The sequence below is a fragment of the Ischnura elegans genome, chromosome 7 (assembly GCF_921293095.1).
Source record: "Ischnura elegans chromosome 7, ioIscEleg1.1, whole genome shotgun sequence".
Lineage (NCBI taxonomy): Eukaryota > Metazoa > Arthropoda > Insecta > Odonata > Coenagrionidae > Ischnura > Ischnura elegans.
The window spans coordinates 6,108,367-6,132,595 of record NC_060252.1 but is presented as its reverse complement, the minus strand read 5'-3'; the positions used below and the strand labels follow the sequence as shown (position 1 = coordinate 6,132,595).

General features: G+C 37.2%; 1 protein-coding gene across 1 annotated transcript; it reads right to left on the bottom strand.

Moving 5' to 3' along the window:
- Positions 1-956: 956 nt before the first annotated feature.
- LOC124162385 (protein SDA1 homolog) lies at positions 957-23,725 on the bottom strand. The gene is made up of 17 exons (XM_046538905.1): positions 23,518-23,725; positions 23,337-23,441; positions 22,132-22,230; positions 21,849-22,031; positions 21,577-21,642; positions 21,142-21,234; positions 20,558-20,632; positions 17,309-17,410; positions 14,659-14,728; positions 13,431-13,592; positions 8,941-8,999; positions 8,650-8,726; positions 8,044-8,218; positions 7,089-7,642; positions 2,429-2,513; positions 2,016-2,171; positions 957-1,098 (listed from the first exon to the last, which is right to left on the bottom strand). The coding sequence occupies exons 1-17, from the start codon at positions 23,605-23,607 to the stop codon at positions 1,054-1,056; spliced, it is 2,196 nt and encodes a 731-aa protein (XP_046394861.1). The 5' UTR covers positions 23,608-23,725; the 3' UTR covers positions 957-1,053.
- Positions 23,726-24,229: the final 504 nt, after the last annotated feature.

Genomic DNA, 24,229 nt, shown 5'->3' with positions numbered 1-24,229 from the left:
ATCCAATTTTTTGCAGGCTTACTGAAGAAGTCATTAGGATTTCAAATATGCACTAATAGAAAAATATACTACGAGATATTGAAAATTCTCTAAACTCTGATTTTTCATAAGATTTTAGAAAATTATTATTAACTAAATGTCAAAAACATGGTTATATAAAACATCAAATTTCCACCTGAGGCAATAAGTGAATCAAGCTAGAATATTTTTAGTATTTCTTAAGGTATGACCTAAACCACATGTAAAAATAAAATTTATGGCTTTTTCAAAGCACTGAAGGAACAAGTGACTTTGTACGCAGTCACGCGCACGGGTGCAAAGTTAAATACACCAAAGGATGAAGTTCGCCATGAAAAAATATTTGACTTAGCCGGGATTCGAACCCGGATCTCCCGATTGCCGGTCAGGCGTGCTACCAGTTACACACTGACCGGCAATCGGGAGATCCGGGTTCGAATCCCGGCTAAGTCAAATATTTTTTCATGGCGAACTTCATCCTTTGGTGTATTATGGCTTTTTGCTTGCTTTGTTTGCTAAAAAAAAATTATGTTAAAAAATCCCTCTTCACGACTCTAGTAGTCAGTGTTGGATCTTCCTTCTAGTGTGATGAAAAGCTTGTGTTCACTATTTTCTATGTCTGAGCAAATATTCATGACCTAAATCTAGTGCATAATAAGTGGAAAAATCAGAACATTTTTATGCACAGGTTGTTTTGCCCCAAAACGACTATGAAATTATAACTTTTCAATGCTGTTACTCTTAACATTGAGAACAAATGGATTGCTCTGCACTTATTGCTGCGCCGCAGACATTTTTGAAAACTGATTACAATGCCCCCTCAGTGGCAACATTAATAGGGCTGTGCAGTTCCCCTTGGCACAAGAATTTTGATTGACGGAGAGAGAGACTTCCCTTGAACATCAACACTTGACAGTGAACCCAAAATACATAATATATTAATGAGGGAAAAAAATTAAATTGTATTAACTAAAAATTTCTGTTGGTTGTATTTACAAAATGTATATAAATTACAAATATAACCAATGAATGGTATTACTTCATGCGACACTGTTTCAGGAGGTGATTTCGAAGAGAAGCCTGAAAAAGTGAAAGAAAAAATTAATGCAGTCAGTAAGAATTATCATTAAAAATATGAATATTTACTCCCATGATTTTAGAATGGCTGTACACTTAAGGAATGGCAGTTTACATGATGGCATCATAACTCAACAAAATGATTTCTGGTGCAGCAGATTTAACTTCTAGATATAAAATGATGATAATGTACCACAGATGGAGCTGAACTTGGTATGCTTAACTTTGTGGAACCTTGACTTAGAGAAATAAAATTCACCTTGGACATTCCACGCTGAATATTTATAAACACCAACCTAATGCCCGAGATACCAAAGAGATCATGTCAACAGCAGATGCATAAGTTGTTAGGGCAAAATACAGATTTAGGCATCATCACTTTTTCATTAGTAATCATGAGGAGCTTCCACTGGCATCATATGCCTTGTGAGTCATGCTGCGCCCACACAACCCAAAACCACGGCCTGAAAGCCATGCCACGGATTGGTAACTCGATTGAAAATATATTCAGTGTGATGTCAGTGATCTGGGCTTATGTTGGGACTAACTGCCACAACACCTGCATGCATAAAGGTGCACATCTGTTCGTAAGTATGGCCAAAAGAGCAGAAGGATGACAAAAGAAAATTGAAATATACTGAATCAAAGGAAATGAATAATCAATCGATAAGACCAACCATGGGAATTTCATTAACAATACAAAAATATCATTATGGGTGGAAAAATATTACTGCAAGGCATTTAATGCCATTGAGAGAGAATGAACAAAAAGTTTACTTTTTAAAATTCTGCTGTTTGGTAAGATTGTGGTTCTTACTAATAGTGATTGATTTTACTCGCAAATTACGAAGTTTTAATTGGCTCCTTGGCCATCTCTCAAAAAATTGAGTCATGCTTACAGCATCCTAGTAGCAACTCACCTGTTTATCCCTGAACGACCTCTTCTGCTTCTTGAATACCTTGTGCTTCACCATCATGAAGTTTTTATTCTTCTTCTTCTCCCGATTAGTTTTACTGGAAAATGGGTTTTGCCTTCGATCCTGGAATCCAAATTTCATCCTGTCTTCCTGCCCTTTCTGAAAACCAAAGAGAGAAAAAATGAAGGCTGGGTTAACTCAAGAGGGCAACGACCGTAGCGAAAAGCAACTCAACTAAAATGCGAGTGTTTAGCCTCCATGCATTGATTGTGATTGCAGCCTATTTCCATCTAAAAATATTAATTCTATAAATTTCTAATTATTTCCCTATCTTGCACGAGCTTTCATATGAATTGGTGTCCAAAATACATCTAAATAATCTTATAATTAGAAGATATTTAAATATTCTCACTCACCCGCACAGTTTCCAGCCTTGCTTCTTTATCGTGCCTCTTCTTCTTAAAAATATTTTCAATGTCACCGAGTGAAACTAATTCAGCCCTGTAAGAGTTAAAGATAAAGCACAATGTCAAATATTTATCTCTTTAAAAAACACAAGCATCTTAGATGAAAGTAACAATAAAAAAAATTAGGCTAAAAATATAGTTTCAGAATTGTGATCACTCGAAGTTCATATGAATTGAGGTTATTTTACAATTGGTACTTCCAAAATGCTCCAATGAATATAATAGTATGATAAAAGTAATATTCATAAAAAAAGCAGCAACGTAGAAATCATACGGATTAAATTCGACAAAGGCTTGAGGAGACAAATGGAAATTATGAAAACTATGGCTCGAAAAAGTTTCCCAATAAATGCAAAAACAACACAAATGTTTTATTTGAGTACATATTTAGCTTCATCTCTCTCAGATATGACATTCTTCAAGATCATCGTGAGACATGGGCGGACAAAGCCTTCAGAGACATGGGTGGTCATTACAAAGTGGTTTTGTACAATCTCTGCATAATTGACTGCCCAAAACTCATACCAAATGAAACAAATTGGGCTGATTTCCAAAACCTTGAGCCCTTGGTGATTCAGCTCTCAAACTCATTTAAAGTTTGAGTTGGTATTATAGAAACTAACTTCAACTGAACTCACTTTAGCTACAGTAATTGTGGTAACGTTGTGTGGTAAAATTTACAAAAAATACATTAACCTCAACTCTTTTCATTTGTTGCCTCCCACACATCAAAAAAGTAGCATTGCTGGAGCACTAAATCACAGATAGAAGTATTATTACAAGGCACATTTTATTCTTTAATGTGAGGCAACAGCTAACTCAGTCACTCAATTTAACTCAATGAGTATAATCCGATGGAGCTTCGGGAATTGAGTAAGGTCTCGTAATACCAACGGAGCAACCAGTTTTCAATAATGTTTGATCACATACCCTGCAGGGTAAGACAGTAGCAAGTGCATGTATAAACTTTTCGCTCACAGAACAGAGTCAGATGCGAGGGCTTTTTCATTTGCCATGCTTGAAAGCAACATGTTAACCCATTCGCGCCTTTCGCTCCTTCACGGAAAGTTGCTTTTTGCTCTACGCAGGCTTAGAGCATTTCTTTTTCGCCTTGAACGGAGTTTTTTCTTGGCAAGGAATTGTCCAGGTAGTCGCTTCCTCCACTTAATGACCTTGCCTAGCGGGGTGCTGGACCCTTTCCTCGGCAAATATAATATAATTCATGGGCAAATATAATCCTCGACCCTTTTCCCAAAGGAAGCCCATCGCGGTGTACTTTTGCGGCCAGTTTATTATTACCAGTGCGGTTTTAATTTTTTTAAATTGTTACTATTGCAGCAAATGTCAGTTTATCAATGTATACTAGTGATGGGTCGGTTCGATTCCTCGATTCTTCGATTCCTCGATTCTCGGCCAAGAACCGGAATCGAAAACGAGTACTTGCCAAGGCGAAAAATCGATTCCGATTCCAGCAGTACTTCAAACAACAAAATATACGACCGCATTTCCAATAGTCATTTGAATTTTCGCGCCACGTAACCGTAATAACAAAACACATATCTTCTTGGGATGTGCGAGTACTCGAAAATTCAAGTCGATCGAGTAGTTGGTACTCGACTCGAGCGTTTCGAGTAGCATTACGAATGTCGAGTCGAATAGTTAAGGTTACAGAGCATTCGAGGCTAGTAGGTCCAGCAATCTGCCGACAGGAAGCGCTATCATGAAACTCATGTAATAATGCAGTTTTTAAAGCCGAGAAGTCATTCTAATGCCTTGGCCTGGTAGTTTCAGCTTGCCGAATACACTATAGTTGTCGACGTGGGCGCCGAATACCTTTACGCCAGCCACGGCGGCCGATCGTCTTCCTACCCCGCGCACACTGGTCTGAAATCGGAAAACGCAGGAATAAAGTCCAAAATGACCTTTTTGGGGATAGAGACTTGAAACTCAGCGTAAATACTCATAAATCATTACCAAATATTGATTTATATGCCATTTTACATGAATGCGAACCAGTGGCGGATACAGAAAACACTCAAGGGGGGGGCGCAAAAGATATATTCCGTTGCTTTTACTTTTATCATGATAAAAAATAATCAAGTCACAGGTAGAGTAAAATAAAATTTTAATTAAAGTAATTATACACATATTTAAGACAATGCCATCTTATGATATAAAAAAGTCACAATTGTGGTTCTGCAATGTTTGGCAATGCGGCCGGACCCGCAAGGGAGGGGCGCGCGCCCCCTGCGCCCCCCATTTGTATCCGCCACTGATGCGAACCTTTAGTGAGATACAGAGGCCCAAACATGACCAATTTTTCAATGCCACACGAGATATCGTTTTTCCTCAAAAAATCTTTGAATTTATCCCAGTGGTTTTGCGTTGGTATTGGTATTGGTAAGGTTGATTGAATGACGTGAGAAGTATAGCATTTTTTTTGGCTCTACAAAACTAAAGTTTAGTTCTATAGTTGTTCGCTTCGTCCACTTGAATTCCATTAAGATTCAAGATCCAACAAATCGTTGATATAATTTTTAATAAAAATTCCAAAGTCTCCGAAATCTTGCAATTTTGGTGGGAAAGTACTTGCCCAATAACACACATGAGTAGCAAAAGGCAATTTTCGGCAGGCAGTAATGCTGTAACATGGAGACGTCAAAACCTGCTGGCTGAGCATGTAGAATAATTGGATTTTCTGCTTGAGAATTTGAAAGGGCCAAATATTACATGATTCATATACTTAGTATGTAATCTTTATTACAGCTATGAAAATTCCTGTACTCAGGGCTCTCCCTTGTAGTTTGGATATATATATATATATTGTCGACATATTATAAAGAGTGCCAATATTCTAAAGTAATACCTATCATGTAACACCACTTTTCAGGTATGTTCTGTTTTGAAATTTAGCTATTATATTTTAATTACATAGTAATGATATGAAAGATTCCTTTGTCAACTGACTCTTTCACAGAGTAATGTTTTTAAAAGTAGTTTTCTTGTTGCCTGGAATTAAGTGATATTTTTCTTGGAGCCTATGGCATCAGAATCGATGGAATCGGTATCGGTAGAATCGGAATCGAAATGTCAGAATCGGAATCGATAAAATTTTGGAATCGACCCATCACTAATGTATACCTTTCATTTTGCAATGCCTCAAGAACTTTTAAACGAAGTTCTACAGTTATTCGATTTTTTTTTTTCAAGAATATGTTCCCGAAAAATTCTCATAAAAATACTTGAATCTTACAAATTTGTCGTTTGAAATGGCTAAATTATATTTCTAAAGCAATTTCACTTAGATAAATATAAATTCAGATTATGCACGAAATAATTTTGTAAGTTTGGCTCACGACAAAGAACTGAGAGAATCATATTTTAATACATTACGAGGGCTTTTTTTCATAAGAAGTTCAATCGGATATTATACCAGATTTAACCGCAAATGTACATTTAGAATGTGGCTAAAAGAGTAACGTAACGTATATCTTTAGATATAAACCATAACAATATCGCTCCTATAAATTTGCTAGTAAGGTTTAAAAATAACATTTTAACATCTAACCTTAGCGTCTCCAAAATTTGTTCTAGATGATGATGAACTCCGTTAATATAAACGCTAGAGTTCCGTTTAAAATTTGGAACCGATAAGCAGAACAACCAGAATGTAATTCTAGGCATTGATTTTCAAAAAATGCAACATGTACATTTTTAGTTATTCTAACTTATAAACAAATAAGTGACCATGAGCACCTTCGTTGAGTGGGACATTAAGTGCCGGAATGAGCCGAGATAATCCCCACACGGACAATAAGAAAGAGTCGGACCTCTCGTGCCTAGGGATCCCAATGGCACTTGGGACCTGCTTGGCATGCTTGACCGCAAAGCCATAAAAACACAGCATTCGTAGGGAAAAGGTTAAAGATAAAATATGTACGGAAATTTTCTTGGCTTTTATTTCATGGATGATGGCTAAGAACAGTAAGATATTTGGATATTGATCTTTATGAGTAAGGCCTTAGAATGACATACAATATGTAATAGAAAATTTCATTTGATAAGCTACACATTTCATTGCATAATGCTGAATTTTACATTCATCATTGATTTTAATTGAAATGGCCATAGGTAATATGGCTTGGTCTCTGTAGGTGTAAGTTTCTGATATCTGCCAATTTTTTTGAAAAAGTTTTCAACTTTAGAGCAGTGACAATAGTAGTCAGCATCATCTATCTGATTTTCAGAATATTTCAGATGAGAGACCCTGATCTCAGCCCACAACTTTAAATAGTTGAGAGAAAGTCTGGAAGACCTGCCTCCTAGAAGGGTATTGTACTGTGGGCAGTAGTTACAAGGTAAACAATTTTGGGGTGGCTCAATGGCTCCACGCTGGCTGGCTATGAGGCTGAGCACAGTAACTCCTTCTTTGTAGACATTCATAGGGACCAAAGTTTGAGAACCGCATAAAATAAAAGTATTTAAAATAAACCAGTGAAAGAAGGGCTCATGCAAGGTGCAATAGCTGCACTTGGAATTTAAAAATCTCTGCAATATCAGAGAGGATATACAATCAGTCTATCGGGAAAGAGAGGACCAAACAGCAAACCTGTTATTGGGCAGCGTCTTGGCGTCTTCCGTCTCCACTGAGCTGCGGCTGCGCTTCTTGCCCTTGCGTGCTACGGTCATCTCTTTCTTGAGCCTCGCCACCTCTATGCGTTTGAAGTCTTCATCAGACAATATGCGCGACACGCTGATGGCTGCTGCCTCCTCCACCTTGTCCTTTGAGTCCTCACCCTTGGAGTTCGTCTTCCCCTTACCCCCTCCACCCCCCTCCTCCTTCTTCTTCTTTGCTTCGCTCTTCTCATCCACATCCTCCTCCTCATCAGTCCCACTACTCTCCCCCTCCTCATCGCTCTCCCCCTCTTCCCCCTCCTCTGAGCTCTCCACCCCTTCCTCGTCGCTCTTCCCCTCCCCTTCCACCTCTTCGTCTGACGAATGCGAAACGTCCTCCCACTCGCTGTCATCGCTCCCATCATCACCACCCCCACCACCATCAGCACCCTCTTCCAAGAGCACCTCGGCACCAGGAATGTAATCCTTGGCGTCTATCTCTCCGTACTGCTTCACCTTCAACTCCAAACTGGCCTCTGTCGGACGGCCCTGTCAAAGATACACGCACCCAATGCATTTTTCATTAAATATCAACAAAAATTAACTTTAAAGTTATTTCCAGATGTTTTTTGAGGATTAGCTAACGTTTCTCCTTCCCTTGAGGAGGTTTCTTCATATGATGATGATATTTGAAAACCAAGAGAAAGGAAAAATAACCTATTCGTCTTTCAGAGAATAATGATAGTTCACTTCATCTAGGCCTCTTGAGAGACCTCTACATGTTAAAAAAAAGCAACCTTTTTTAAGATTCCCATTCTTGTCCCTATGAGGAGGTTGAAATAACAAATGCAACGAAATAAAATAAACCACATTTCGATGCACACTCAGTGGATTAGATATTACAGAAGGCATCTCCAGAGTAAAAGTGAACAGAAATCTGCCCCACTCACCCGGTCTCTCTTCTTCAGGAGATCCGGATTGGCAATGCGGAAGAGCGACACGAGAGAGCGTGCGGCCATGGCAACACTTCGCTCCCGATAATTTCTGTACATGACAAGGTCTTGGAGAAGGTAGGCAGGCATTGCAAGGGGACACCGAATGCAAATCTCACGCATAGCATTCAACCTGAAAAGAACATATTATAGTGAGCCAAAAATCACAATACAAGAATGTTCACAGGGTGTCCAGCAGCTGGGCATTTGAAAACTCCCTCAAATAAAATGTACAATACTCAATGCTCCTTCACTCATTATTAGCCTATCAATAGTGAATTTATTTCTCTCAAGGCTGCAGCTAGTCTAAGATATGGAATAATATTGTATTTATTAAAGGAAATATTTTAATTTTTCACTATCAGTACTTTGAATAAGACTATCAGATTCATTTGAAATATTTTCCATATTACAAAGAACAATGTCCACAATACGATCAAATTTATTATATTTCTGATTAACTGCATTTTATGATTACATGGGACTTGTCTAAAATCAATTAATATGGGAAATAGAGAGTTGACTGTAATCACTAAACTGTAGACACAATGTTATGCTACTTACCCTACAGCTATTACATCTGATGAGTTCCTCTCAGTAACAAAATTGTTCACCAAAGTTTTGAGGACAGGCTCAATAATCTGCAAGTGCAAAAGAAGAGAAAGGTCATGAGAATAAAGGAAGAAATACCATTGAAAGTCAATAACAGAAAAAATATGGTGTTAAAACAACTGAGCATGCAATGATTATAACAGAGGAAAAAAAAACATAATTTTAGAAGTTCAGTGCTGCAAGGTTAAAAAGTATTCATGGTAATAAGGGTAATGAAGAAAGGAAATATAATTGATGTCTTACGTCAGGTGGAACAAGCTCATGAGCAGATTGTGCAGCAAACTGAAGAATGCGAGTGACCTCTGCAAGAAAAACATCAAGTTAAAAATGGATGCGAAATAATCAGCAAAACTATTTGCTATTTGAGTTCACTGCCAAAGTATGCAATTGCGCAGTTCACTCAGATTCACTCATTTGCATTAGCATAAAAACTATTACAATTTGATATTCACCCAATAAGTACAGGAATTTTCACCGATTGATGCTCAGGGGTTGACCCACTTCTTAAAAGAAATTCTAGCCCATTGTTGCAGAGGAATAAACAGCTCCAATGTTTTACCCTGGGATTTATGAACTCAGAAAAACATGGGCCTTTTTTAACAATAACACCGTTCCATAACTCTCCCTGTCCCTTGCATGCCTTATGTGTACCAAGTAAAAAGGCACAAGTCATTGGAAGTTGCCAAAAGTGCCTATGAGCCTCAGAAGATGCAGAGGTTAAAATTCTTCCGATATTGGGACTGAAGCAGGAGAAATTCTATCAAGAAATGGATGCACTTGCAGCAAAAAATGAAGCCGTGACTCAGGAAAAAATTATTGCTTTTTTTTTATGCCGAGTCCATCTTAACAACATACATCCCTCATTTAACACTGTTTTTGGTATAACACCACTGAGTCTCAAGATTTATCTCCATTTCATGTCATCTTCTTTCTTCAGCTCAACAAAGGAGCTTTCCACAACTTTCATGTCACCTATTTATGAGCATTGGAAAAGCAAAGAAGAACACGACTTAGCTTGATACATTCACTAAGTAACTGGCTCCACAAAAGATAATACCGTATTTGCACGAATCTAAGACGACCCCCCTTTTTTCGAACTCCACTAGGGAAATTTTTTTTTTCCGAATAACGATACGAATTAACGATCAATGCGAGAATGTTAGGCTAGGTTGCCTATGTCCCAGGAACCGCAGGATTTTTGGCGCCTAATTATGATATTCAGTAAAGGATTCAAACAAGATTTTAGCTAATTACAGGATTACTAGTACTTTATCGAGACATTTAGATCATACTGTTTATATGGTCCGAAGACGAAAAAAATTAAACTAGTGAAAATGAAACCTGACTATATTAAACCCACACGGAAAACACTCGGTGGTATGAAGGCAAGCCACCCTGGAAAGTAGGGAACCACTCGTACGATGTGAAGTTCGGAACTGATGCTATCCCGTATGGCGTACGCAATTCTAGCGTAGCATCAGATGGGCAGATGAATTCGGATTGTTTGTAGGCAGAAACAAAATATCCTGAGAAGATATACCTTCGTCAGTAACACTGACAAGAGAGACTTATGGTATAACTCGTAAATTGATAACTGATAACAACCTGTTATCCTGCTTTTGGAAAAATATGTTGCATTAACTGCCGAGAAGCTCAGCCATGAGGATTTCGAGTTTCGCCAAAATCACCATCGTATTTTTCCAACTAGCTCCTTGCTTAAAAATGCTTAAATAACGTTAGAAATACATCGTGTTTGGTCTCGTCCTTTTTCGATTTACGTGCACGTGACTAATATCTCAATATAATAAAAGCATAATACCAATTGCCAAAATTCATTTTTAGACACCCTTAGGGCTAATAGGTGATTCATGCAGCAGTTGACCTCCAGGAAAGGGGAACTTTGAAGCAAGTCGGCTAAAAAAAGTCAGCGGACGAGAAAGGGAGAGGAATGAAAAGGTTTCTTTTGTTCTCGAGTAACTTGATATTTTCTTTCGAAGCTAAGGTCTTCGCAATACGATCCCTGCGCGGGCTGGGACCTTTAGTTTGATTTTTGAGAAGAGGAAAGCTTCAGAGGGGGGGAGGCGAGTGCTGAATGGAGGGGGATAACGGATCTTGGGAAATGCGCTAATGTTGATCTCCCACGGCACTGATCTTCTCCCAATGGTAGTTCCATCTCCTAGGGAAGATTCATACTATGTGCCTGTTATTAGCCATAATTAAAGACACATTGTATTCATTTATTTATTTCGTCTCATTTTCGTCAAACGATGGATGCGGGAAAATTGTGAGTCGGGACCGAGATCTTCAAACGATCAATGTGGGAAAACGATACTTCGGGGATAGATAGATGCGCGAAAAAATTACATTGTCTATATGGAACTTTATTTGGGACCAGAAACGGCGAACAATGAATGCGGGAAAATTATCAATGCGGGAACGATAGATCGGGGTTCCACCGTATAACTTTTCTTTAGAAAGCGGCAGTGTAATGACTTCTTTTCTCTGCCATCATAATACTCTGAAAGGCACAGGATCACAACTGAATCGATCTCTCAAATCAGAGGCAAATCATGTTGCCTTCTTACTGTTGCTCTGAGAAAAATGCAACGACTTTGTAGCAGTTTATTCCGCGACGGCATTGAGGCTTTAACGTAACAACTTAGGTAAATTGTAACCAATCACACGAACTCTTTGTGAGTTGATCGAGCTTTAACTTGAATGGAGCCGAACACAGGCTAAAGCAGGCGATCTCGCGGATATGGCAGAAGTGCACCCGGCGACTGATCCGCGGCACGCACCGAATCTTTGCCTGCTGCCAAAAATGGAAAATGTTTGTTTACTTACTTGAACGCAAAATTAAATAAGCTAAATTAATGTTTAGCTATTTTTGACTTTGATTTTTCGTTGTATAGCTATCAGGTGGCAAACTCAAGTATCCATATTTTTTTACGTAAATTATGCAACCTGATTGACATCGAGAATTTTGCATCCGATTGTAAGACGAACCCTCTTTTCTGCAGGAGTTAGGAGGGAAAAAAACCTCGTCTTAGATTCGTGCAAATACAGTAATCACTTGGATTTCGGATCATTGAGCCATATCAACTGTATAAGGGTCTTCACACAAAAGGCAGCCTAAAGCACATCAAATGTAAATTATACTACATGAAATAGATCTCTCACCTATCACGACACTTTTTATGAACATATCCACAGTGTTATGTGAGGTCCACCTGTTCACCATCAGATTTGAGAGGTGTGGATAAAATATGTTCCATAGTGCAATGACAATTTCATCAAGTTAATTCAGCTCTAGAAGGCTGAAATAGAATTCTCCATGACAGATCCTATACTTTATTGTTTACATAAAATTAAGAATGGGTTGGTATCACTTCTTAGTCAGTTCCTACTCCAGTTTGGTTCCTGGTATCGATTCTTGGTTAATGTTTTTCTTCCATAATATTAGCCATATGAAAATATTCCCCAGGGCTAACATCATTCAAACCGTTGACCCTCGGCTTCCCACCCCATAGTGCAGACCACTACGGTTCTTTGATTCCCATGGCAATTTTAACAAGTTAATGGTTCACCTAACATCCAGCACCACTAACCTTGGTTGATTGCCATAGGAATTTAGGAACTTGGATGGAACAGTGGTTTAGAATTCCAAAGGTCCATGCTTTGATTCACGGTCCGGCGGAATTTTTTCCCATTGCAATTATTGCAAAATATAATATCACCACCACATCACTAATGCAGCAGGTTTGAAATACGTCACAGCAGGTTCTTAATGCTTTAATTTCCATGTCTTAATTTTCAAAAGTTAATCCCATGCACTGAAATGACCAGTCTGGCACGTCACGAACTAACTTCCAATGCCATATGGCGCAATTACGAGTGCAGCTCGTCATCAGATTTTAATGATTTTAGCAGTGTTTAGGGGAACCAATATACATATTTTCAAAGTCTAACATTGTTAAACAACCATAAAGTACACAAAGAACTCGTATTTCATAAAAAATGATGCACTGGAAGTAATATAATGATTATATACGAGTAGCGATAACTGTGTTCTTGATGTATGAAACTAGATGCTTTACAATATTTATTAAATAGCATTCACTTTTTATTTCACTCTTCTGTGTTGATTATAAAAACTACAAAATGTCATTTCATTACCTACCATTCAAAAAGAATTCCATTTAAAAAAATTTCATTTCATTTAAAAAGAACCACAGAAAATACAAATAAAGGATAGGAGCACGATATTCAGAGAATAAATTGAAGTCAAAGGAGTTTCATGAGGGAAGCTACCTAAAATAATACTCACAGCTGATTGGATTCAAGAAACAATTCCATTTCAAGTAAATTATGCTCAATAAAAGTTTCCAAAATCGCACAAATTATTTTGGTGTAAAGTCTTTTTGGGATCTGTTCCAATTTCAGTTCTTAACTCAAGTAACGGTAGAACTAAAAACCAGACCAAACCATCCTTCTTAAAAACTGTAGAGAATTTGAGCTGGTATACACTAGAGGATTGTAATACAAAAACCAATATAGTAGGAGCAATGAGCAAAGTAGTCGGACCACACATCCCACACAAGGCTTAAATAAATGAAGATATTGTACTATGTAAATTGCTGATGCAAAAAGACCGACTGCTGCTCTACATGAGCTAAAAAAAATCTCACAGCAATTCAGAATTCTCAAATTCTCTCCACCTCTCAAGAATTTACCTCTTTGATGTGGCTGCATGAAGCGTTGAATGTATGGGTAATAGTTGAACAGAAAGAGTTGATGCAAGCCTATTAGTCTCGAAATGATATCCAGTGTCATCAACTTCACTTCAAACCTCTCGTTTTTCTTCTCCAGCTGCTGGAATAATCTTTCTGCAAGCCCTGAAATCCAAGAATGTAGGGTACATGGCTATTTAAATAACTACTTAGCATGAACAATAACAAATAGAATTTTCTCAATTAAGGAATTAGTAATAATCGACCAAAATCATAATTCATGGTTGTAGAACGTCGAACTTCTGACGATCAACACCAAACCTCAGTATTGTGAAACCTCACTGAAACAAATTCAACCCAAAAAATGGTGACTTTGAGGTTATGGTACTTTTTACACAAAAGTGTTGTGCTGGTTGCATTTACACCAGGGGCATCAGAGAGACATGCATCTCTCAATGACACTACTCAAAATTTTAACAACTAGGTATCCAGTAGGTATATTGTTACAGGAATAAGAAATTATGGACGTTGTAACACGGTAAAGCTTTTATAAATGGATGGAAGAGGCTCTTAGGCATTTCAGTTTCTTCAAGTGATGACAATTTTGCCAGTCATCTAACTGATATCCTCTGGACAGAACTTCTGAATGACTGGATAGGTTTACTTTGCCCAGTGGGTGAGTGAACGCACATTGCCCTACACAGGAGTGGGGCTCAGCTGAGTTGTGACTTTGGCATCAACTCACAACAAACATTGCATGGCTTTGGGCTATTTCTATGAACAGAACTGTACCAACATACCCAAAATTCACTGTGAAAAATTAATTTGCCTTCACAAGAAAGCAGTACGAAGCTTCATTCTGTAATTTAAAAATTGTTTATCTAAACTGAGGACCCCCACCTAATGACGCTGATGAGCTTACAATGTTGACTCCCACATAAATGAGGCAAAGGCTATGATGATGACCTCTAAGATTTCTTTCCTTAATATTTTATGCTAAAATCCCTAAACACAAGATAATTAAAGCTATCACTATTCACTCACTACACTTCAACACAAGATAAAATAAATCTGACCACACTAGACAAAAATGTACTCCTAGAAAAAGTAGTCAACAAAAAGGGTCCCTAAAATGTAGAAAACACTGCTTACACTTTAGCCGATCAACTATGCTCAATAAGGAATCATGTCAAGCAAAGGGAATTGAAGAGGAAATTAAGATGAGAAATACCTTGTGGATCATGTATAAGGTGTAATGCTGAGAAGTTAAAGGCAGGAGCAGAGTTTTTCTTCTTCTTGTTCTGAAATTGCAAATTTGATAAGAGCATTTTAATAATTGGAATCTTTCGAATAACTTTTCAATTAATTAATTCCAGTGAAAAGTGAATCAATAAAATTCTATACTTAAAAGCCATACACAATATAATTTTATGGAGTAAATGTCAAATTGGGCAACTGAAAGCGAAAAGGAAATTAATTCTGGAATTGATGTGATGTGACTAACAATTGTATCATGGTGCCTTTCCACGTCTTCCTTTTCCTCACAGATTAGCACAGAAGAATGGAAAAAAGTAAGCAACTGAGATAAAATACAAGGGAAAGTCAATTATTATCCGCAATTTACCGTATTTCTCCAAATATAGTCCCCCCCTAATTCTGAGGCTTCAGTTTTGGGAAAAGTTAAAAAAATGCGTTTCAATATAGTCTTTACTTTTACCACGGGCATTTTTGGAAAAAAAGGGGGGACTATATTCAGGCATATACGGAAATTGTATCTTTGTTTATTTTGGTAGTTCTGTCATTTTCTGAAGACACAATCTTTGTTTATTTGCTCTAATATTTTTGCAAGTTTCAAGATTCTAGATTAGTTTAATTATCGCTGTCGTGCTGTTAATCATGGCTGTTCCGCTTTCTACTTGCACCAAAGAAGAGCAACGTTCAGTGATCCATTTTTGGTAGTCGGAAGGAGTATCAGGGGCCAAAATTCATCAAAGACTTTTGTATTGTACCGGAACAGTGTTTTGCCACAACAGAGTGCCTATGAATGGATTGAAAAATTCCAAAATGGTAGCACAAGGGTTTCTCACTATGAAGGAGACGGACAACCGTTAAACCACCACAAATGAAGAAAACATTGAGCGTTCACGTGAAATGGTTCTCTTAGACAAACTAGTGCAATTGATGAAGTGGCACATTGTCTGTAAATAAGTCATGGTTCTGCCTATGAATTTTATATAAAATTCGTGAGCAGTATGGAATTAATATTGCATATATATAATTTTTTATAACTACATTGCAGATAATAATTGACTTACCCTCGCAGTGAGTGGAGAATGAGCAAAAGCTGAGTACACTTGTTATAACAGAGCCCACTTAATAGCTAAGTCCAGCTTTTACAAAAGTGAAAGCCATTCCCTGTTACAAAATACCCATTCACCATTTAAAAAATTCTGCTTTTAACGAAGGCAGTCAGAAAGGAGACCAGCTCATAACAACAACTTCAACTTACGTCAAGATACATTTTATATTGATGAGCTTGATTAGAAGAGCTTCACTTAATCTGATCACTAGAGTTTAGCGTTGATAGGTAACTCATGTTTTCCTCGCAAAAATAAATGGGATGAGTACTAGATGCTCTCATGACTTCTGGGTTGCCACCTTGTTGCTACACACACCTGACGACAACAGTTTCGCTGGCAGTTCTGCCAGCATTTTCAGCTCAGAAGTGGAGTTTGGAGCAAAATGGTGCTGCACATACACATACCCATAAGAGGTGAAACTGAAAAATGACCCATACTATGACCACTTTGGCCACATATTTAGGCCCATTTTGCATAGAACTCTACTTCTGACCTTTAGATGCTGGGGAAACTTGTCATCAGACATTAAACAACACACTGGAAATCCAGAAACGGAGAGAAAAACGAATTAATTGTAAAATGTATTTGATTTCATGAAATCCATTTTGGAAAATTCAGTACCCCCACTTCAAGTATGACCACAATTTTAATATAATTTGAACAGAGATCTAGCACAAGAAGAAAAAAAAACCTTCAGTATAACCACATCAGTATAGTCAATGGAAAATAGGAGAGAAAGATTGTTTAGTTACAAAATTTTGCACAGCAGTTGGGCCATATTTCAACCACAAACCGCAACACCCTTGGGGTAAGATGGGGGTGAGGCAGACCTCACACCAAGGCGACCTTTTAAAATGTTTTCTGCCTACAATGGGAAAACTGTGACCTCCAATGACACAATACATAAAAAGGGAGAAAATTAAGTGCATAAAATGTGCAAGAAACAAGTTTCTTGTATTTTTAATAGGAGTTGTAGTTCATGAGCTATAGAAGATGTCAAACTTGCAATTTAAAAATCATACTTCAATCTTTGTTTAGTAGTGATTAAACTTACATGCTACTGAAACATACAATGATTACCAAAAGAAAATATATACTATTAGTAGTTAGAGTACTCAGCATTATTTGGCAGATTTTCATTTGATTACAGGAGAAGACAAATGATTCTGTAGACACCTGGCTAGTACGTGGGTTTTCTTCCACTCAGCTAAAGTAGCCAGATGATTTTAAAGTTTTAAAACTGTAAGTTCCTACTTGATTGAATTCTTTGTTCCATGAATGCTAATATTTGGATAAGCAAGCGACTTTTCGGGGAGGATTATACTTAGGAGAGGTCAAATTCTGACCCTGATGTCACAGTGATAAGGTGAATCCATTCGCAACATGAGACGTTCATCAGTATATAAATTTATCAATAAAAAACACAATAATACCATTATGTAAATCTTGGGAGGTTAAAAAATAAAATAAAATAAACTATGAAGTTATATAGGAAAATATGGATTTACATTGTGTCCTTACACTTAGCACTTGCTTCGCTTTTTTCAACTGCTTTCCTCGCTTTCGGCTCTTCTTGTTCACTTTATTTGCCTTCATTATCTCTTTGGCTGTGACCTCTTCTTCCTACAGACAAAAACATAACACATTAGACCAGGAAAGATGCACTTCAATAAAAGATAACCATTGTATGCCCCAGATTACAAAGCTCCATATTGTAAAATTTCTAGAAAACGAAGGTATTACAAAGCCTTAACTCGGCTCCGGGGCCCGTCCCATTCACAATGAATAGACAAAAAACACTTGAAACCAGCATCTAAAATTATGAGACCTCCTTAGAATTAAGTATTGCCTTTGTAAACAGTGAAATGTGCACATATATTTTCAGACATTCTTTAGGTTAGGGTGTTTTTATTATGATAAATATCTCCAGTTTTCATTTCTCCTGATGAATAATATTCAGGAATTCTGCGAAAAGAACTCCTGAATAGCTCCAGTCTTCATATCAGATGCTCTGATCCAAAACAAAAGACCCCGCAAATGGAGTAACATTCAAAAGCCAATTCCAGTATCATCAAATACATTTTGTAAGTTAATGAGATCAGAATTTCTCATTCCTTCAAAACTGAAGTCCTCAAGGTAGACGGCAGTTGCTACATTTATGGGTGCATTTTCAAAATGCATGATTGCATTTCTCATCCTGTGTCAACAGAACCTCACAACACCTCTGTTATAAGTGAAGCCATCATTCACTGGTCCCCTCGTACACTATATGGAGGCATTAATGCACCAACAATAACTACACAATAGGAAGTGAAACAAGGGATGGAATGTTGTGAGAAGAGAATTGCTAGGGGAGATATTAGACGTTGACGAAAAAGTTAAAATGCCTGCAGAACTGCCCAGTGGAATCCTCTCTAATGTTGATGGACACGAGGGTTAATTGTGTGCAATTGACATTTTTTTCAGAAAAGCTACGCTGCCTTGCAAGCTCAGCTAACATTTTAAAATATAAGAATGTTTAAGAAATATTCTTCCAGCAGCCAGATTTGATATCAACTCTGGTATGCAGTTTTAGCAAGAAATAATGTAACGCAGAAAAGTTTTCTCGGATTTCGCACCGGGTCAGGTCCTCCATTTCTCCTTCCAACGTTTCAATGAACAATACGTACGTACCAGCCCCCTGGAACTCCCTATCCCAGCCCATTGGAATCCACGTTCCTTTTTTGAAGCCAGTTCATGCATTCTCCGCTTTGGCTTGGGAGTAGTGCCACCAGTAGAAGAGCCCAACCTCAAGAGCCCTGAGGATATGATTCAGCATTAATTGCGATCGAGAGCACATTTGTAAAAAACTTCAATTTGAAGATTGAGCGAGCTACGGAGGCTATTTACCACAGCAATATAGTTCGTTTGTTATAGTGAACATAGAAATGGTTTCCTTTTTTTTAAATTCCGATTGTTTATCTCTTTCAGAGAGATGCCGTGGTCGTGTGTTGTGCCGAATTGTTCCACCGGCTATGGCAGCTCCAAGACGGAATACTCTTTATTCAAAGTCCCGTCGAAGCCAGAAATACAGAATTTATGGCAAAAAGCTATTCCTCGAAAGGATTTTACCCTGAATTTATGTAACATGAATTTATGTTTTGAAATTTGGCTGTTAAATAAATGTTTATGTTTGATTATGTTTTTCTTTGAAAATCAAAATGTTTCGGCTTTTTCGTATGGATTTTAAACATTTAATAATTTATACGGAAACGCGGTGATTGATTAATTTTTCGGTTGTAGTTGAGTTCAGTGCTAACTTGCATTACAAGAGGTGGCTTAGCTCTTTTTCAGGGGCCTTGACAGTAGAAATGGAATCATATAAATTAAAGTGTTAAGGTATTTCCATGTAGTGCCACTGAAAAAAATTATTTTAATTTGGGGTTTGGTCAATATTTATATCCTACAGGAGCAGTTCATGACGAGTTCAGTGGCGACGATCGAATGCGAATTATGTTCGGAGAAGAAATGACGATTTCATAGCAGCATCTTCAATCGATCTTTCATTTCCAGATTAAGACTCAGAAAGTTAAAATTAATGCAATTTTCGTATTGCCAGACATTGTTTTCCAAGTAACATTTGAGTCAAATATGTTTGACTGAACACCTCATTGGCCGTTGTTAATTGTCTTCCTGCGGGTCACAATGGCTGTAATCCAGCATGAATTAATTTATAGGGCATGTACTATTTAATTTCATCGCAACTGCCACGAAAAATGCCCAAAGTTGTTTTTAATGACTAAAGATTAGAAATTGGACGTTGCCTCGTAGGACTGTGTTATAGCAGGTTCCGGTAACATGGCTAATGCGCAATTTGGCCATGCCCCCTTGCCTTCACACGTAGAATTTTACTGGTTTCCGGAGCAATTGTCCCATTTTGACCTCAATTAAAGGTGGCACGTTTTCCTTAATTTATGCTGACACCTAATTCCTTTCTTTCCTTAATTTATGTTGACTCCTAATTCACCGCAGTGCTGAAGCGAACATAATAATTTCCTTCCCGGTTTCGTCGCCCTTACAACTATCTCTTTTCTCCGCCTGGTTAAATAATTGCATTCCTTAAGATACATCTTAACTTGAACATTTAATTTGGATGTTATTTGCATTACAAATAATGTATTATATAGACGGTTTTCACCTTAAATTCAGTATCTATTGCCAACAAAATCCAATGCTTTGCAATGCAACGTAATGCTCCCACTGGGCTCTTCGTCTAGTGGCGCCTCTACTGGCCACAGCACTGAACTGGCTTCAAAATAACAATAATAATAATAATAATATTTATTTGCCTGGAGATCTTGGTACAAAGATGTTCCATGATATACGGCACATCAATGTTTAGTTACAAAAAAAGACATTAAGGAAATAATAATAAACATTACCCATACAGAACATATTTACATAGTTAAATATTCGTCAATAGAATAAAATAAATGTATCAAAAAGAACTCCTTCACCTTAAATTTAAAACACGACATTTTTTAAAACATCTTAATATTTCTAGGAAGCTTGTATAGTAGTAGTCCCATGTTAAGGGGGGAAAGGCTGGTTTTACTGGTTTTGATGAACTTTACATGTAAATTGCTAGAGTTCCTGGTGTAGTGGTCGTGAATAGTGAAAGTTCGGAGCATACAGACCAAGATTGCGGGGTATAGCAATATAAAAAATAGGAACATGCCTAAAGCCCTAGTTCTGGGGGACTGGTACGTACATACTCACTATTATACTTACATCTGAATCACTTTCATCAGAATTTTTCTCAGTGGGGTCAGACCCCAGGAAGAACTTCAAAGCAGCAACCACAACCTGAAAAATTAGAAACAAAAATATTCACCAAATCAATTCCTAGTAACACATTCAACTTGTTTGAAAAATATTCAGTCCATATACATATAAATGTAAAAAAAACCTCAGGTGGACTATGATCATTTATGTCTTGGCAGTGCTTCACTAGGTACTTTCCACGGTACTAATTTTGGAAAACTCACTGCCATACGATCAAACTGCTGAAATTTCACTCATTGCTCTGGCTTTAATAACCCACAACATATTATAGAGCATATATTACAGCGTATTTGATAGAGTATTAAATCCACAAGAGGCAAAACAACAAGATAGCTGTTTCATTTTCAAGCTTTTTACATTTGACTGTGCTTTGGTGTACATGAGGTCTAAGATTAGCACATTTTGGCAAGATTGTATTCATTGGTCTGTCTTTTGGTATTCATCTTCCATAAATTCAACATTCAACTTTGTTTGCCTACTTTTGTCTGACACTTAGATTAAAGATGAAGATAAAAATATTATAAAATTACCTTGGTGACCTTGGAGAAGAGAGCTGTGGCAATCACATTCACTGACTTAGCATCATTCCACGTATTTTTCTTATACAATTCTATCATTATATCCTAAAAATGGAGAACCAAATATCATTATACATACATACATACATAATACCAAATTCAATTAATTGATAGAGATAGACACTGGAGTAGCCATAAAAGTCAAGGGTAGACTTGCTTTCCTATTTGAAAATCTTGTATTGCTCACAATCTGACTTTTAAAATGTAAAATGCCAAATGAGAACAATATATCTTGCGAAGAAAATACTCAAATCTGATAATATGCCCATTGACAATCTAGACTTAAATGTAATACGATAATTACTTCTAATAAAAGAATGGAATGGAAGGATAATGCTACACAAGAGGGGGGACCATCATGACTACTACACATTTTTATCTACTTACAACAGACATCTTTGCAGCTTTGGCATTACTGTCTTTCAGCATCCCAAACATGAAGTTCTGCAAAGCCTAAATGAAAGTAAACGACCACTGTTAATAGAATCCACATCAAAACACTGTACACCAACCTATAACGTCTACCATCACACCCTTTTCATACAAACAATATTGAAACAAAAAATTGAGAATGCTAAGTGGACTTCCAATCGTCAACAATTCCATTTCAAATAGTTTTTCTCATTTTTCTACATCATCCAAACAAATTCTTTACTCACGGCATTCAGACGAGCATCTTTGTGTTTCACATTTGTGTTAAATATATCAGACACAATATGATTTTTAAGAAATTTTCGCAGGCTCTTGTCCTGGCAGCGAAGAAGCGAGAAAAATAAAGATAACAAGGCTGTTGGTTTCAGAAGTCCTTTGTTCCGGAGGAGGATGAGAGCTCTACAAAATGACTGAAAGTTAAAGACATTTAAAAGTTACAATGGATTAAAAAAATTAAATTAGCATTAACTAATACTTTAAAAACAATTCCAATCCCTATAAATTAATTACCATTCGCATATTACTATCTAAAACAGTATGGTGAGACTCCAGGATGTCCATTAACTGCTGAGGATAAGTTTCCAGCAGTACAGGGTAACAGTGTGACACCTGGAAAAGAAAAGTGAAATTGAAGAGACAATAATTCCAAACCTTTTCATCAGAAGGACAAAATAAATACTAATACTGAGGTTATATCCAAGGGGGAGGGTCCCCTTCTCTAACGAGGGGAATGTAGAAAAATGAAACACTGCGCTGTTTGCATTATCTCAAACTTTATTAGTGAGGCCATGGCAGCAGCATGCAGAGACACTCCTACATACATGATACTATTCGTGTAAATGTAATAAGTTCGCTAGAGTTTGACAGAGCAGAATTTCACATCCAAGTAATGCCCAGCGCGATGGCAAATTGACTTTTTTCTTCATTTTTATGGTTGCCGAAATTTAGAATAGTGAGAAGTAAGAATCATTAAAACTGGGTGTGCTTACATAGTACATAATTACGATATTAATTTATGTGGTGCTAATGGAAGATAGGTGTGGTACTACTTTTCCACTCCTTCGCACACTAAGCATCCTTACCTTAACTCAGCATTTATGATCCCCCTCCACCCTCAAAACTCATCCAATCGGAACAATGCGTTTCCTCCGTACCTCATCTAGAAGCTGGCTCTCTACACCCAACAACTTCAGCACTTACAGTCGTTTCTAATCCTCTACGTCTACTTCATTTTCTCTATTCTTTCTCCATTAACAGAAAACATACCCCTATGAAAAAATTGCATAAACCTGCATAAAATTTGTATACATTCTTATACATTGTCATGACAATTGTATAAGAATGTATACAAATTTTATACAGGTTTATACAATTTTTTCATAGGGGTAGTGATCCATATTCCCACAGTGGAAGATATCATATAATATCTTCCACCATTTTTTTGTTCTATGTTCACAATATATATACAACAAAAAATCTTTAGAAGCTTGAAGAAATATGACCATACTGTGGGTCAAAGTGTTATTCATACCTTCATCCTTCCTCATAGTCGAGGACACTTCTTCGGCTGTTCTTCCGATTGACTAATGGCTATTGTAACAGCGAAACAAAGCATTAACTTGATAGAAGTAGCCGCGATATCACGATTGCACACATTGTCAAAAATTCTAAGCAATAATGAAGGAATTGTCAATCACTAGCCCTGTTATACGTACCTGAGCTAGAAACATAACCAACTCGTCCAGGTTTTTGTTGAACTGATCGGGCTTCAGTCGAAAAACTTCCAGAGTTGATTGAAAATGACGATACTGCTGCAAAAACTGTCAATTGAAACACATAAGTAGGTAACGTGCACAAAAAATAATACAAAATCACACACAATTCTGATGAGCGTACTTCATCTTTGTAAGATAAAGGATCCCTCTTCACAAGATTCTGAAGCTGCGGGAGGTTACTGGGCAAACGGTTATTATTTCGCTTAACCATTTTGATACAGTCTGCCAGCAGTCAGCGATCCTACGATGAACAAATTTGACAAGTATAACTAACTACCTTTCCATAGCACCACAACAAAAACACGTGTGCTCTAATCGATTGTAACAATCGTTATGATAAGAATATCGATACGAATGGAAATCGGAACACGAGATTATCGTTATTGTTTTGTTACTTTTAAACCAACAACCGCGTAATCAAAAATGTCGAATTATACTGCAAAGATTATCTTTTTGCTCTTAACATCACATGCTCGCAGTCCTCAGTATGCTGTTAGTCAACATATTTTAAAACCATAAATGATACAACTCCCATGGTTTACAGTAAAAATAAATCAAGTGAGTACTGTAAACACACCCGCAGATAAGTGTTTTCGATATTTAAGTACTTCATTTCACGGAAATATTACCATCATCATAGACATGAATAATGCTACTGATCGATGGATACAGGAAAAGACAATAATGCCTCTGTCACAGATAATTTAACATTCGTTCCACCATGCAAAGAAAAAAACGTAAGAGATAAATAATCTTGTGCTAATCCCCAATTGACCGCATGCCATAATTCCTTGCATAAATGTCAGTGTTTTCCTTCCCACAACTTAGCTAGC

What these genes read in the sequence shown, in the direction of transcription:
- LOC124162385 (XM_046538905.1), bottom strand. Translation starts at nt 23,607, where the DNA reads ATGGTTAAGCGAAATAATAACCGTTTGCCCAGTAACCTCCCGCAGCTT. An exon ending in CCTTATACATGATCCACAAG is followed by an intron (nt 13,593 to 14,658) that starts GTATTTCTCATC and finishes CTTGGATTTCAG; the next exon opens with GGCTTGCAGAAAGATTATTC. An exon ending in ATGAGCTTGTTCCACCTGAC is followed by an intron (nt 8,727 to 8,940) that starts GTAAGACATCAA and finishes TTGCACTTGCAG; the next exon opens with ATTATTGAGCCTGTCCTCAA.